General features: G+C 48.9%; 1 protein-coding gene across 1 annotated transcript in view; it reads right to left on the minus strand.

Annotated features, from left to right (window-relative positions):
- Window positions 1-15,999, minus strand: part of CSPP1 (centrosome and spindle pole associated protein 1) — a 31,892-nt gene that overhangs the window by 15,581 nt on the left and 312 nt on the right. Inside the window, exons 2-12 of the mRNA XM_054178977.1 lie at window positions 13,015-13,118; window positions 11,802-11,898; window positions 10,815-10,915; window positions 10,043-10,066; window positions 7,750-7,830; window positions 6,360-6,461; window positions 5,369-5,817; window positions 4,099-4,200; window positions 3,380-3,462; window positions 2,547-2,640; window positions 1,767-1,824 (exon numbers count right to left, since the gene is read on the minus strand). Of these exons, the coding sequence (XP_054034952.1) occupies window positions 1,767-1,824; window positions 2,547-2,640; window positions 3,380-3,462; window positions 4,099-4,200; window positions 5,369-5,817; window positions 6,360-6,461; window positions 7,750-7,830; window positions 10,043-10,066; window positions 10,815-10,915; window positions 11,802-11,898; window positions 13,015-13,116 (1,293 nt within the window). The 5' untranslated portion in view covers window positions 13,117-13,118. The remainder of the gene's footprint in view (window positions 1-1,766; window positions 1,825-2,546; window positions 2,641-3,379; window positions 3,463-4,098; window positions 4,201-5,368; window positions 5,818-6,359; window positions 6,462-7,749; window positions 7,831-10,042; window positions 10,067-10,814; window positions 10,916-11,801; window positions 11,899-13,014; window positions 13,119-15,999) is intronic.

Here is a 15,999-nt window from a genome sequence, read left to right on the forward strand (position 1 = left end):
GTGGACAAAGGCAGTTAGTGCTCACCAGCCACCACCTACAGCCTCAGGATTAAAGTTCTCAACATCTACTGCACATGAACATTTGTTTGTAACATTTAACTTCGTGTTTCTAGATGTGAACAAGAAATTGGATGAACAAAGCCTAGGCTGCAGCAACAGCAATGTGGCCAGCAGGCCCAGAGAGCTGATCCTGCCCCTGTGCTCTGCTGAGACCTCACCTGCAGTGCTGGCTCCAGCTCTGGGGCCCCAGCACAAGAGGGACATGGACCTGATGGGAGGCCACAAAGATGATCAGAGGCTGCAGCATCTCTGCTGTGTGGGCAGGCTGGGGGAGTTGGGGTTATTCAGCCTGGAGAAGAGAAGGCTCCAGGGAGGCCCTTCCCACCAGCAGCAGTCTGTGATTCTGTGAGCATTGTAAAGCAGTTTGGAGTTTTCTGACTGATCTTTTCCAGTGCAGTGTCTGGAGCAGAACCTTTAAAGCAGGCTCTGACACTAGCAAGTTTAAGGAACTGCTCTCAGAGTGCCCCAGACTTCAGCTCATTTCAGAGGTGACTCTGGCACTCAGCTCATCCTGGGGATTGTTTTCTGTTCAACAAGCAGTACATACAACAGGCTGCATTTATAGATCCTTAATCAGGCATTGCTATTTAAGCAACCTGTAATTAACCAAGAAATCCACCTAATTAGAATCTCTCCCCAAGAGGCAATTTAAAGCTAACAGTGACTGATGCTTAATGAGTGCAGCAATTCTACTTAATTGAAGGCTTTCAGCTAAATTAAGGGGCTTAAAGCATTCTACATGCCCTGGACTAGCTCTGGAGACAATCCTGTTCCTGCCACAGGCACTTTCCAGTCTGAGGTTCACAAGGTACAGAGGGTGCTGCAGCACAGCCTGCTCCTGCTGGTCAGCTTTGATGAGACAGAGCTGTTTATGCTGCCCTCACACCCTGCAGTGCCAAAGGAGCTAGGATCTCTGCTCCCTCCTCCCTCTGCTGCTGCCTAGCTCCCAGCTGTGCACTCCAGCCCTCTTCCTCTGCCCATCTGAGCCCCTCACCAGCCAGATGGCCTCTCTAAGCCACCCAGAGCAGCAAAACAGCTGCAGCCTTTTGCCAGCTACCCCAGCTGCATCAGTTTGCAGAAGGGATCAAACAAGCACCAGGGAGACTTGAAGCAGGGAGGACAGCAACATGCAGCCAGAGCTCTTCCTCTCCAGTTAGGAGTAAGATTTGTTTCAGCTTCTATTTCAGCCCTGCCTGACAGCATCTCACAGCTACTCATCTTCATTTTCTAGAAACAAGAGCTCCTCTCAGCTCTGCTGAGCTCTCCAGAAGGGCCACAAGTTTCTGTTGCAGCCTCCAAGGGAAGGCAGCACCACTGATAATTTAAACTGGTGACCAGTTAAATTAATAACCACTCTGCTCTTGCTTGAGAAGCGAGTTATTGTTCTCAGCCTGCCACTGGACACAAAAGTCTTTCCTGTGCACTTCCCCTGTGAAAGCATTTTGTGCACTGCTTGTACAAAACTTCCAGTGGGTCACAGAAAAGGAAGTGTTTGATATCTTCCATGAAGATATTTTCCTCCAAAGCTGAAGGCAGTGCCTTGAGTTACAGCCTTGGCCTCAATTTTATCCCAGGCCAGTGCCCTGCTAGAACAAGCCCACAGCACCTCTCATTCTGCACAAGCCCTGCAGAGCTTTATGCCTGAGACACCAGTGTGTATGTAACAGGCAAGCCTGCAGAGGTGAAAGCAAAGCCACATTCCTTACCTGCTTTTCTGGGTCTTGAGCTCCAGAGGCAGCGACCAGGAGCTCAAGTTCCTTCTCACTGTTTCAGTTGTAGGAAAACCAAGAAAAACACAAAGCTCATTCATCTACTCCACCTAATAAAAACCCAGCTGCCATAACAGGGCAAACCACCCCCCTGATCTTCACCACAGCCTTTCAGGACATTGCTGAAAGCAGTCCTCTTCATTCAGAGTTTCTAACAAATACATTGAAATTAGTGCCTGAGAGTGCAGCGAGCAGCCCTGTGTGGCCATCTCAGGGCTCAGGCTTCTCCAGCATGCAGAGTTTTCCAGTGAAACAGTCGGCAGGATCTGGGGTTTAATTCCTTATCCCTGCAGTAGCAGCCCTGTGTGGCTTTATGCATCCATGCCACCATTCAGCTGCTGCCAGGCAGGCAAGGCATTTGTATCTTACTATCCTGCATAAACAAGTGCTTTGGAAGGTAGCTTTCCTGAAGTGGAGGGCAAACCAAGATTTGCCAAGTAATTAGCTAAGCCTCTAGGAGCAAGGAAGGTTATGTTTAGCTGGAGCTCCTTCAGCCTTCAAAGGGAACTCAAATCCTTTTGTAAAATGAAATAAAACCAAGCCCAAAGCAGTTTTCCCTTTGCTCCTCTGAAAGTTGGTGAATGAGAAACTAAAGGTCTCCTGCCAAGCAGTTCAAGTGGATGCAAGATGGCCTAGCTAGCTGGAATTCCCTAGCCATGAACACTGCTGTTAGCACACTGGATTCCTGGCATCCCCCCCGTGCCACCCTGCGCTCACCGCCGCTTGTTCCGCTGCTGCTCAGCTATCTGCTCCATCAGCTCTTGCCTGTACTTCTCTTTTTTCCTCTGGAGAAGTGCTTGGTCCTGGTCTCCTGAGGGGAATGACCATGGATTTGTGTAAGTGCCCCACAAAACACACACTTTTCCAGTGGCCAGAACCAGTGCATTTCAGTCAACACCAAGACACCTCAGCAGAGAGATCTTGCCTGCCTTAACCCTGCTGCTGCCATGCAGCTTGGCTGGGTGATGGAAGGATTCTGACAACTCTTAGCCTTTCCCCCCCACAATTCAAAGGCTCCCATCTGAGGAACTACAACAGCTCCTTCATTCTTGTGCCTTGATGCTCTGAATTGAGCCAGGAATGCTGTTTGCAACCACTTCACCCTACTATGCTCAGCAAAACCACTTCCTGCTACATGCTGTGGCCTCATTTAGGCAGGAGGATGATCAGGACCATTTGCCCTTGCACAGGACAGGACCATTTCCCACATTGCTGCAACTGAAGTGCAACACACAGCTGTGTCTGCCACAGCACAAAGGTTAATATTCCTCCTGTGCTTCACTGTGTGAAAAGAACAACTCCATCTCTCTGGGCCTTGAGCTGTTCATGGACTCTAAGCAGAAGCTTGGACTCTTCACAATTAATTTGAAGCCCTTCTTACCTGAAGGGGGAAAGGGACATGGTTTGCTTTTTCTCTAGCTAAAGTCTGAGGGCAACTAGCAAAGAGAAGGAAAATTACATGTTTTTTCCCTGCCTTAATTATTCCCAGAGATAACTGAAACCTGCAAAGCAGCCTGCCTGAGTGCCAGGGAGGAGCTGTTCATACTCACCAAGAAGGAGGCCTGTGGCATATGGCACTTTAGCTGCAGACCTGGCCTGGTCATTAGCTGCAGACCTGATCTGTAGCTGACTTCTGGCAAAAACAAGAGAGAAAATGGGAAGATCAAACTGCAGTTTACCAGCAGGCTGTGCAAAAGGTGACAGAGGCACTTGCATCATGAAGTGGTAAGTTTATGACAAACCTTTCCCCAAATCCAAAGCAAAAGAAGGAACTGCCTGGAGAAAAAAGGAATAAAAAGGTGTTTCCCAGCTCTTGTTTGCCTGTGGCTTCTGAGGCCAGCAGCAGCACTCAGCTGAGCATGTGAGCAATGTTGACAGACTGAGTGGTGCCAGTCAGGAGTTTATGGAAGGGCTTTACAAGTGCTCTGCTTCTGCCTCACCCACTTAGATCACTTCAGGGCTTGCAGAACCAAGGCAAGAGGTAAAAAAGGGATTTTGGAGTAACCAGCCAAAAAGGACTGCAACTTGTTGCAATCATTAAAAGCCCTCAGCTGCAGAGCAGAGGATTTGTTGTTTCAAGAAGAGAGCTGGCATGCAGGCTGCTGGAGCTGCTCTCAGAGGAAACATGTTTTCCTTGTCTACTGCATCCTAGCTGCAGGAAAAGCCCTCAGCCACTGCAGACAAGATATGAGGGGCTTTAAAGAAATTCCCCTTCCCCCACAGCTTTGAAGCACAATTGTCAGGAGGAAAACATCACTGTGTGCCACACCTGGAGTTTCCAGCTCTGGAGGTCTGCTGCACATGTGCCCTCTCCTTTAGCTCATCTTCATGGCCTGCAGGCACATCTCCTGCTAGTGCATCCTGCTGGGGCCTTCAAGAAAGAGAAAAGATCCCATCTGAAGTGAAAGCTCCAGCAGCTCCCCCTCCCTGTCCTGAAACCTGCTTTGCTCCTTTCCAGCATCACTCCACTAAGGGTGGATCAATGCCTTCTGCATCCTCTCCTTCCCATCTCATCCAGCAGCCTGGTTGCTGCTGCCTCCTGAACACAGATTGTTTGCTAGTTTTTTCCAGCACCATGGCATGGATAAGTTCCTGCACCTCCAAACACAGGATCTGACACAACTCATTCATTGAGCCTCCCAAAGGCTTCCAGACATTCCACTTTCTCCACACTTAATTGCTTTTACAATGCTACTTTAAAGGCTCAGAAGAGCTTTCCAAAGCTGTTTCTGCAGAGGAGTTGTTTCAACTTTGTTGGCATTTGCAGAGTGTGACTTCAGTCAGATTAGAAAACACTTCTGTACTGGGAGAGTTATTTCAGGGGCTGTTTTTCCCAGCTATTAATCTAATGTCCAGAAAATTCTGCCTGTAAACAATGACTTAAAAGTTCAGCAGCTAACAACAACACATGATCATAACTGTGCTGCAATTTCCCTTCTGGAGGTGTTAACTTCAGGGGGGCAAACAAAAAGGTGGTTGTGTTGCCTATCAAAGGGCAGAGAGTGGTGTTTCCATCACTGCAGGGAAGTCATTCTGCCAACAGGCTTAAAGGAAAATAAAAGCTAAAGCAACCCAAAGCAAGCCCCAGGTCCTGTTTCCAAGATCTGTGAAGTGAACAAGCCAGCACTCTTGTAGCACCTTCTTACAACTTGTCTACAAGAAGCTTTACTCCTTTATTTCATTCAAATGTAGCTGCAAAAAGCCAGATCTGGACCAGGTTTGGGACTAGATGAATCAGCTAAGTTGGAGTCTAGGAACCAAAGTGCTGTACCAGTTCACACAATACAGACTGCTGAACCTGAGCACTCCCTGGTATTGGGCTTCCCCCTCCAAGCACCCTCTGCCCCCTGATACATGATGCAGAGCTTTAGGCACTGGCCTGATTTCAAAGCAGTTTTTCCAGAACTTATTACAAAGCTCATTTTTCAAGTGCAAAAATCCTGCTTTCCCATGGGAATCTTGGCTATTTTTCCATGAGGGCAAGGCACAGCTGCCAGCAAGCAGCACAGGAATCAAGGAGGAGACAGAGAGCAGAATACCTCTCAGCATAAGACGCCCAGGGAGTTTTTCTGCCGTAAGCACTTTCACATCTCAGCCTAGGCTCCACTTCTTCACCCATCTCAGGATCATAGTCCACTCTGTAGAGCCTTCTCCCAAAATCATAACCTTCATCAAGTCTGTGATGCTTCCTGATGGGAATCCCAGACTGGCTGGCAAACCCACGCCATCTTCGATCGGGAACGTCCATGTCCTCATCAAGTCTCCTGCCGAGCAGCCGACTCCTCAGTTCCAGCTCCCCACCCTGCCTGTGGTACCTGTCTTCCTCCAGCCACCTCTTGCTTTGCAGCTCCTCATAGCCTTCTGTAGAGGTGAAGGCATCCTTCTTGGGAGGTTCTGCACCTGTATGACTGGGCTCTGCTCCTGGAGGGTGGTCTGGCTGGAGCCTGCTAACAGCAGTGGGGTTTCTATTCCTGTCCATCTCATTCCGCTTTAGGGGGGGGAAAGAAACACATCAAAAAGAACTGAACAAACCACACTGAGCAGCCAAAGGGGTTTGTGTTTCTTCAGACAACCCCTAAATCCCTATGCCACTTTAGGTGCTGGAGTAATGGTAAGCCAGAGAAATACTTCAATGAGGGATTAAAAGCCAGGAGCTCTGGGGTTTTTCCTGAGGAGAAGCAGCAGCACTCCTCCTCCTCTCTACTGGTTCTCAGCAGAATGGCTCTCAGTGCTGGCTGGGCCTCTTACAGACTCCAGCCTGACCTTCAGATGAAGAGGTGCAAAGAATCAAACACCACTTTGACCAATCCAGGGCCTTGTTTCAGACAGAAGAATGATTCTACTGGATAGACCTCAGTGAAGCAGGGATCAAGAGCTCTGCTGTATGACTCGTAACAGGGCTTGCTAGGTACACTGATGAAACAGGGGCCTCATGAAACATCCTTTGCTTATTTTGTATGTCTTAGTCCATGATGCACCAACTGGCAAGATCAGTTCTGTTCTGCATCAGCTGCAGTAAAACTGCATTACCTCTGTGTTCTTCTTCCCCAAGATCCTGAGTCTTTCATTCCACTGCTCTTTATCCCTGAGGTACTGATTGTACTCTCTGTTTCTTTCCAGCCGTAGCTTCTCCTACAACAGGCAGTGAAGAGGACATTAATGCTGCAGTTCTGAGGGGTTAGAAGCTGCTAAAGGAACAGACATGAGCTGTGTGCTGGCCCTCCCCTTCTTTGTGAGAATGCAAGGCAAATCAGAGCAACCTGCTCTCTGCTCCTTGTCCCAGCTGTTTTGCAAGGTGCTGACATTTACACTGAGCTTGGCTCAGCTCTAAAAGTATTCCAGGATTGTACATCATGAAATGCTAAAGGCTCCAGGCAAAGCAAGCTCTGATTTGCCTTATTTCCTGATTTTAGCACTTCACTCTGCCCATAGGCATCTCTCACACCTCCTCATTCCACCCATCACCCAGATGACAAGCAAGTTGTGTCACACTCTTTCCACTGCAGTATTTTCCACGATGATACCTGGCTATCACATCTAGATGCCTGCCCACAAACAACTGTCAAACACCAAATCATTCATTCACACTTCAGTCAGCACAGAAGCACCAACTAGTGATAGGTTAGCAAGTGAGACCAGTGCTCTACAACTGCCAGCTGCAGGTTTTCTGGCAGACACCACCAAACCTGCAGACAGCTCTGGAAGCTGCCTGAGGGGCGCTTCCCAAAGCTGAGAAGCCAGGGGGGGTCTTTTACAGGTGGCAAACCCCTCAGCAGAGCATTCAATCTGCTGCCTGCCTGCACTGTTTACCTCAGAGAGGAAACCCAAGTGCAGATGTTAACCTCGAAGCACGATGTGCCCCGAGGCCGAGTGCTTCGCAGGGCACAGTGTGACATCTCCTGGCAGCTCCTCGGCTCTGCAGCAGCAGTGAACACGAGTTCAGAGGCTAGGGTGAACTGCTCGAGCTGCTGGGATATCAACCCACCCACGACCAGCACATGCCCAGCTCAGACAGCTCTAATTTCCACAGAATTTGTCAGAGATTCTTCACCTTTCACTGTTTCAGCACGCACACTGTGCTGAAGTGCAAAACTTGTGGCTAACAAACTCAGCACAGATGCAGACTGGCACTGAGGAGTCCTTGTGGCCTTGCCCCTTCCTGGGCATTTCACTCCTGCTGCCTTCCTTTTCTTCAGTCCCTGGCTCCATTTGGAGTTTGGGGCTTTTGCCTAGCAGCAGTTTTCACTTGTTTTGAGTTCTCACCTGGCTCCAGCACAAGTAAGCACAGCAAGGGCAAAGCCAACACATTTCATAGCACAAGTCTTGCACTTGGCATCAAGCTGGGCTGGCATGGAGCTTCCCATGAAGGGTTAACCACCCAGCTTAGCAGCCACTCACCTCAGGTCCCCCAGATCTTTACCTGTGCAGATCGTCGCTCGTCAATAGGAAGAGATAATCCCTGAGTGTATGGATCCACTTCACCAGAGGTCAGGTAATTCTTCTACATTAAACACAAATGAAAACCATTCAGCCCATTCCAAACCACCAAATCTTACATGACAAAATGCTTTCATTTTCATGATTGAGTTACTGAAAGACTGAAGCCAACCTTCACGCTGTGAAAATGTAGGATGTGCTTGGAACACACAAATGAAGGAATGAGGGAATGCAGAAGGGGCTTTGCCAGGCTTTCAGCTGGAGCTTGCAAGTCTTTGTCACTTCTTCCCTGTCACACAGTTTCAAGGATTACCTAAGTTAGTCCCTGTACAGTTACAAAATCTCTGTGGTAGCTCAAACCCCACACCATTACTCAGCTCTCCTCGGAGCCGCAGCATAGCCACAAGCAGGAGGCATTTTCCAAGGCTGCCTTAAGGTGGAAAGTTGCCTTTTCTATCTGCAGCAAACTGATGGAATCCCTCCTAGCACCAGCACAGGCATCACTCTGCACCTCAACACTAACTGCAGTCCCCAGACTTTTGGGGGTAATGACCCACCACCAAATTCTGCCATTCCTTCGGGGCCATCAGTCACTTTCCAGCATTTCAAATCAACCACCAGAGCTGGAACAGGGCCTCAGCTAGTGGCTGCTTCACCCATCACTCAGTCACTAAAAGCACCCCCAGGCCACTCTCAGTCACTCATCTGTTTCATAAATCCTATTATCCTTAATGAAAAGCTCATCTCTGAGTGGCAGGACTGATGAGGGGAATGGGTTAGACATGGATGTCACCAGCATTGTTCCCTTCCATCATCTGTGTCATAACATAGCTTAAAAGCTTAGAGGCATGTCAGCCAGGAACAGCCCTGCCCTTCCCAGCACAAACCCACATCATTAGAGGTCTATTTCACAACTGCACATCACCAGATGCAAGGGATTTAATAACCACAGGAGCATTCAAGCACTGGGACAGCTGCAGTACCATGGAGATCTCAGGTATTTTTAATAGAAGCAAATCAATTGTAATCCTCATTAGGTTAATTCTTTTTCCCCCACTTTGAACACATCTGCAGAGATTACCTCTGATCTTCAGAGGCTAGCTGCCAAAACCAGAGGCTGATGTGGAAATTGCCTTCTCTACATTAGTGAGACTAAACAAGTTATCAATCAAAGCATCTTCACCAGGACAGCTGCTGAAAGCTGCTTCATCTCTTTGTGTGGGGAAAACAAACCAGAGATCATTGTCCTGGCTCTTCCCTGAGCTGATGTGTATTGCACCAGAGGAAAAAACCACACAAACACACACTCTGTGACCTGAGGTTTGGAAGAGCAAAGCTCAGCTGAGACTAAAACACTAAGTGTAAAAATTCTTTGCCTGCTTAGGTTAACTGTTTCCCAGGTCTCAAAGAGTCTAACTCTGTTTTGAAGTTTAATCTTAATCAAGAAGGATCACCCTGCTCAGAGGTTGAGAGGGCAGTTAGTTAGCTGTGCTGCTGGTTAGGAATGCCAGGGCATGCTAACAGAGTTCATTTCTACCACCTGCTTGTTATCCAAAGCCAGAAGCTTGAGCTTCTGCCACGTTACCTCCTGGTCCTTGACTGAAGTTGCTTCATTTGAACAACAGTGTTTGACAGAGTGGTTTGGGTTGCAAGTGACCCCCAGCATCCCCTGTCACATAGACATGGCAGTATCAGGACACAAATCATTACAGCCTCCTGCAAGCAGCAAAGCCTGCAAAAACTGGTTTTTCCCCCTCACATCACCTCCATTCCTGCTCTCTGCCCACTGGGTGCTAGGCTCTGCTGCTTTCCTGAGCACTGTTGAGGAGACTTCAGAGAGACAGGGAAGAGAGAAGCCCTGACTGCTTCCAGTGCCATACTTCAGAGCTTATGATTTTATTCCAGCCTTATAAAGTATGTCTATGAAGAAAAAACATAGAACTCTGAACTCTCAACATGGATGTAACTGACAAGCCTTGAAGCAAGTGCCTGCTGAAAGAAAAGCTTTTGTAGCATCAGCATGAGCAGCAACAGCAGTGGGAAACAAACAATCAACAAGTGCTTACAAAGCTGATTAATGGAAAATGCTAACTGTCAGCCATCCCTTGCACAAAGCAACCACTGCTGTTAATCACAACTGATCACCACGGCATGCACAGGCACACCCAGGCACAACACAGCAACCATTTATCTTTTCATTCAAAGGCAAAGCTTTCAGACAAAGCAAAAGGCACTAATTTGAAGGGGAGAATTAGATTACACTGCAGGCACCATACCTTTCTTTTTGCCTGTGAAATACCCTAAAAGTCAGGGAAAACATACTGTTCACAAAGAGAAACTCAGATATATTTTGACTTCAGAGGTCTCTGCTCAAAGCCAGTTCATGCCTTCATGTTAAGACACTGACACTCAGTACTTCCAGCCAAAAGGAATTATTTGGCTCCTGATTTGTTTCTTTCCTGTTTGGCTAAGAAGGGACACAGGATATTGCCAACGTGATGGCACCTCATCATACAAACCATTTCCATGTTACATGGCTGTTCCTGCTGAGCAGAACAAAGGGGTTTGATTGATAACATTGGAAAGAAGCCATCGAGGGAGTCACAGCCATTACAGGAGCATCCTTACCTGAATGACCACAGAACACTGGGGGCTTCAGGAAACAGTCTAATGAGAAACTAAGGAAGAATGAGCACCACAGAATGGTTTGGCTTGGAAGGGACCTGCAAAGGTCATCCAGTCCAACCCCCCTGCAGTCAGCAGGGACATCCTCCATCAGAGCAGGCTGCCCAGAGCCTTGGCAAACCTGACCCTTCAGGGGTGGAGCCTCAACCACCTCCCTGGGCAACCTGCTGCAGAGTTCTGGCACCCTGCTGGTGCAGAACTTGTTCCTCACATCCAATCTCAATCCGCTCTGCTCTCATTTCAAACCATGGCCTCTCGTCCTGTCCCTGCAGGCCCTTGGGAGCAGTCCCTCTGCAGGTCCACTTAAATGAGAGGCCTTCTAAGAGACTCCCTAAGCTGAGTGAAGCAGACAAGAAGCCTCACCTGAGAGAGGTACCTCTTATAATCCTGGCGAAGCTCCTCTTTCAGCTTGTGCTTCTTTCGTTCATACTCCTCACCAAGAGGCAAACTCAAGCCACAGTCACCTGCAAGTTGCACAAATATTGTTGTTCTTTTGCACCAATAAAAAGCTACAGCTGGATGTTCATTAGATACTGGCAAGAAAAAATGAACTCTGCACCAAAACAGGAGAGAGAAAGGGTGGGGAGAGTCAGGAACAGGTTGCCCAGGGAGTTTGCAGATGTTGCCTCCCTGGAGATGTTCAACACTGAGTTGGATGAGAGCTCAGGCAACCTGGGCTGGTGGGAGACATCCCTGCCCATGGCATGGGGCTGGAACTGGATGATCTTTAAGGTCCCAAACCATTCTGTGACTCATGAATCTAGGAGAATCACCTTCTCTGTGTGAGGAGCTGGGTGGCAAGCACAGAAAAAAAGGACTGGACACTGCTTTCCCCCCCAGCATGGGGAATGCATCCTTTTGGAGTCAAGTGCAGACAAAAGATGAACTTTCAGGGCTTTTGCTGCACCCAAATACACCAGGAAAAGAGATTAGCTATCAGGGACCAGCAAGCAGCTTTTCCTTGAGGTTTTTCATTTGTTTAGGGCTTGTGTTGGTCAAGAGGGCTGTTTGGGGTTGGTTTTGCTGGTTTGGGCTTTTTCCTTTGTTTGTTTGGTGTGTTTGTTTCAGGGGTTTTTCCTTTGGGGATGCTTGTTTGTTTGTTTTAAAGGAAGCTACCTTTACAAGGAGTAAAAGGAAGTGCTTGGCACATTATCCTTACCCATAACAAAGCATAAAGAGAAGAAATTCCACACAAGCCCAAGATGTTTGGAAGGCTTCAGAAGTGGTGTGCAATTGACTTAGAAAAATCATCACTGAAAAGCCAAAGTACTCATTCCCTGCCCAAAACTTCTCAAAGGTAATGAAATGTTACTTCAATCTAGAAGACATTCAAATCTATATATACTGTACCTGAAGCATAGTTCTGTTGCCTGTTTGGAGGTATGTTTTCTTTAGCCATGGAGATTAACATTTTGCTAGCCTCTGAAAGCTTCTCTGACTCCTTATTCTGAAAGCAAAACAAAACACAACACTCTGCTGCATCACAAGGTGAAACAGATATCCCAAGGAAGAACAACATTATTAATCCCAAGTAAGATCAAAGTTATTGACAGAGTTCTTCACCCTGGAGAATGGGGAGATTCAAAGTGCTGCTGGATTCACACATCAAGCAGGTTGTAACTGCTGTTAAAAGCTCGAGCTGTTTGGGGCTTTGGAAGTCAAAAGGACAGAGCAAAACTCTCACGTTTTAGCAAGGACTTCAGTTTGCATAATTTAGATACAGCTTTTTTGCCAGCTGCTGGCACACAGCTCCATGGTGACCTGTACACTACAAAAGCTTTATAGCTTTAGAGTTAAGCACTCCAACTTCTAGGAGAATGGGGAGAAGGATGGATTTCCTTTAAGCGCCTGGATTAAGCACTTTGTGTTTTGCATCTCCTGGATTAAGTACTTTGCTGTTTGTATTTGTTAGTGTCTGTAACAGAAGTTTTGAGGATGTTTATGCCTCCTCTCCCAACTTGTCTCCCCGCTAGTCAGTTTCCCAGGGGAAGTGGAAGAAACAGTATCCACTGACAAGCTCGTAGGACACAAATGCTGCCGTGTGCAGTGGCAACGATGTTTCTAAACACTACACAAACATAAACTATCCCCGGAACAGATGAGTCTCGCACACAATCCAGTAACAGCTCCAGCTCCGAGGGCACAGCAAAACCAAGCTAAAACGGAGACCCTAGCAACGGGAGCGTTTGTGGCTCAGAGCCAGCCACGGCCGAGACCCTCACCCGCGGTGGATGGGGAGGGGAATGGAGGGCACAGAGAAGTCCTGAATGGTTGGGAAGGAGGACAGTGGGGGGCACAGAGCCTGCGGCCGGGCTGGGACGGGGAGGAGCGCGTACCGGGAGCGGGGAGCAGCGGCAGGGACCGAGCGCGCCGCAGGCACCGCCGACTGCTGCCCACCGGCCGCTCCTGCCCAGCGCCCGCGGCCCGTATGACGTCACGGTATCCAAGGCCCCATTGGCTGGCGCGGCTGCCAATCTGGCGCGGCCCCGCCCAGCCGCTTAACCCCATCGTGGCCGAGCCCAGGACGGCGCCCTCGGGCTCAGGGAAGCCGCAAAGCTCTTACCCTCAGCTCCATGTAGGGTGGATCTTCCTCCAGCTCGGCCTTATCCCGTGCCAGCTTGGCCTTCTGCTCCTCAATAAACTGCTCTAAATCGTCCGCCATCATGTCTGAGGTGACAGGAGAGACACAGAACGTTGCCCCAACATCAGAACCTCAGCAGCTTAAACCTCAGTCACAGCACTTCAGTTACGTTTGTTTGGGTTCTTTTTTGTCTCCTCAGAACTACAGGCCTAAGATGTTTGCTGAGTCACCAAAACATCTGACTCGGGAAACCCACCCATGGAGGAGGTTAGTTGATGTCAGAGAGAAAACAAAGATTCCAGGTGAGGAGGCTGAAAATATTTCTCTCATCTTTTTCCCCAGCTTGGTTAAAGCATTCTGAAGTAGTCTAACTGCAGCTCTGCCACTGGCCCTTCACTACACACTAGCACAAGGTTGTTAGGGAACCTTAGCAGCACAGTTAGACAATTTAAAAGAAACAGGATAAAGGTACCATTAGAGACACACCCCCCAAAAAAGTACAGAAAGGGTAAGAGCCACATACTCCAAACTAAACTTTAAGAGATCATACAAGCAATTCTGTGCTCAACTCACTATCACAAGAAGTCCTGAACTGAAAGCCCTTCAGAGCAGAGAATTCAGGCTCTCAATTGTGCAAGCTGCTGTACACTGCTGCTCACAGATAACACAATGAAAATGCAAGTGAGTCACATTTGAGCAAGGGAACCGCAGAGAAGTTCAGGCACGTGCTCAGGATGAGTATTTCTTGTTAGGATGATCTGAGCAGAGCAAGAGAATCCTGCAAACCCTCGCCAGAGTACATGAAAAGCAGGAAGCAATCCCCAAAGAATGAGTACACACAATCCTCCTCATCCTCATCTCCACCCAGCATGCTCACCAACTCCACTGGAGGAGCTTTGCAAAGCCAAGGCTGCAGAGGAGTCTGGACATTCTATCCATGCTTAATGGCAGCAACAAATGGAGAAGCAAATGATGAGCCTCTAAACAGCACCCCACAACTTCAGCAGCAGGATTGCTCATGCAGGTCCCCAAGCAATCCCTTTCCACCCACTACCTAAACTCAGATTGCACAGCAGTTGTGGAGGGTTAATTCAGCACCTCTCCAAAGTCTGCACACACCGTGTGAGGCCAACAATGGGCAGCAGTAAGAGCATTAGAAAACGTCCTGCTGTGAGCAGTTCAGGGCAGCTTTGCTCAGCCAGGGGCTGCTTCTGGTGGGGAGAAGCTGATGGGGACAGCTCCTGACAAGGGCTGGGTTGCTGAAAGCCTCTGCCTGAGACTTGCTCCTCTGCACACCAAGGACACTGCCACAGCTTGTGCCACACCTTGAAGGGCACCTGTGGGGGGAACTGGGCAGAAGAGGCAATTCTAAACCATTTTATTGTTAGTATTTCCAACCCAGATGCTTTAGTTTCTTTCCAAACCTATCAGTCTGTCCTTTTCTCTTCCCTTTTGAAAGGGAGAAGGGTTCATAGAGAGCCTCTGTTACTCCTGCCGTGGCCAGGCCAGCCCTGACCCTTGACAGGAAACAGTTTCAGGAAGATCAAAGAATTTAAAACCAAAACAACCCATCTCAAAGACCAGTGGAACAAGATACTGCACAGGAATTAAACAATGGCCTTCATGTATATCATACTATTGCAGAAGGAGGCAGAACTGGGACAACCTATTTCCAACTCCCACTGACAATACAGGACAACCAATGCCAAAAATATATCTCACTCCATCCGATTTGCCCTGAATCTTTAATCTCATCAGCTTTGCACACTGATACTGGATAAGAGAAAGCTAAGAGTGAGGAAGTTTCCAGCGGCTGAGCACTTTTATGTACCCTATTAGGTTATATATAACTACTGCAGAATGTGTTCTGAATGGGAGAAACAACTTTCATGCTGAAGAATTCAGACATTGGTCTCATCACCCAGGGATACCCCCCAAGAGGAAAGCCTCTGCACTGGGAGAAGCTGTTCCAAAAGCTCTTTCACTGCAGTATCTGCATTTCTGACCTCGATTTACAATAACACTTGTGAACTCCAGAACTGTTTCCAAATCATTGTTGGAATGGTACCAATCCAATTCTGAGAGAGCCATTAAGCAACAGAATTGTTGCAGCATATTTTCCATGTAGCATGAGGAACTGCTCCAGCATCCTGCACTCCTACTCCAAAGAGCTATAATAAGAGTCCAATCAGTTCCAGCCCAACTCCACAGGCAGCTCAGTCGGTGTGAGGAAAACTCACAGCTGCAGGCCTTGGAGCACACTAAGCTAACTACAGCTACGGCACAGCTGAGGCAGCACGCCTTTAATACACCTGAAGAGGCAGGGAAAGGGGCCACATGCCTCCCAGAAAACAGCGAGACATTCTATCTCCCACACCCTTCTGCCTGAGCTGATCATCTTCAATTACGCACGAGTGCAGCCTTTCCCAGGTGAGCGCCCGGCGTGTGCCACACTTGCCCGCGGCCAGCCCGTACCTGCGGCTGAGCTACAGCAGCTGCTCCCTCACCCGGCAGAGAAGGGGAGCAGGGAAAGGAGAGGAGACCGCCGGCTCGATATGAAAGTTAATTCAGTAAAACAGCCCGGCGGGATTCCTCCCCTCGCCAGACGGACTCATCCGCCTCTCCAGAGATGGATGCGCGCTTTAACCCAGACCCCATGGACTTCGGGAAACCTTCCGAGCCAAGGAAATGTATTTCTCCAAGCCGAGAGCTTGGCGAAGCGCCGCTCTCCAGCCCGCAGCACCGGCCGGCCCCCATCCCAGACTCCTTCCTCGAGCACCCCGGGAGCACCGCCCGGGACCCCCGGGCCAGGTGTGCCACGACGGCGGCTGAGGGCCGGGCGGCAGCCGGTGCTCCGGGCTCGGGCCCTTTAAGGAGCGCGGCACCGTTGTTAGGCAACAGCCGCACAACACACCGACTCCCCACGGAAAGGTCTGGAGAGCCCCCCGCTGCCCCCCTGGGGGGACC

Source organism: Dryobates pubescens, chromosome 3 (assembly GCF_014839835.1).
Source record: "Dryobates pubescens isolate bDryPub1 chromosome 3, bDryPub1.pri, whole genome shotgun sequence".
NCBI lineage: Eukaryota > Metazoa > Chordata > Aves > Piciformes > Picidae > Dryobates > Dryobates pubescens.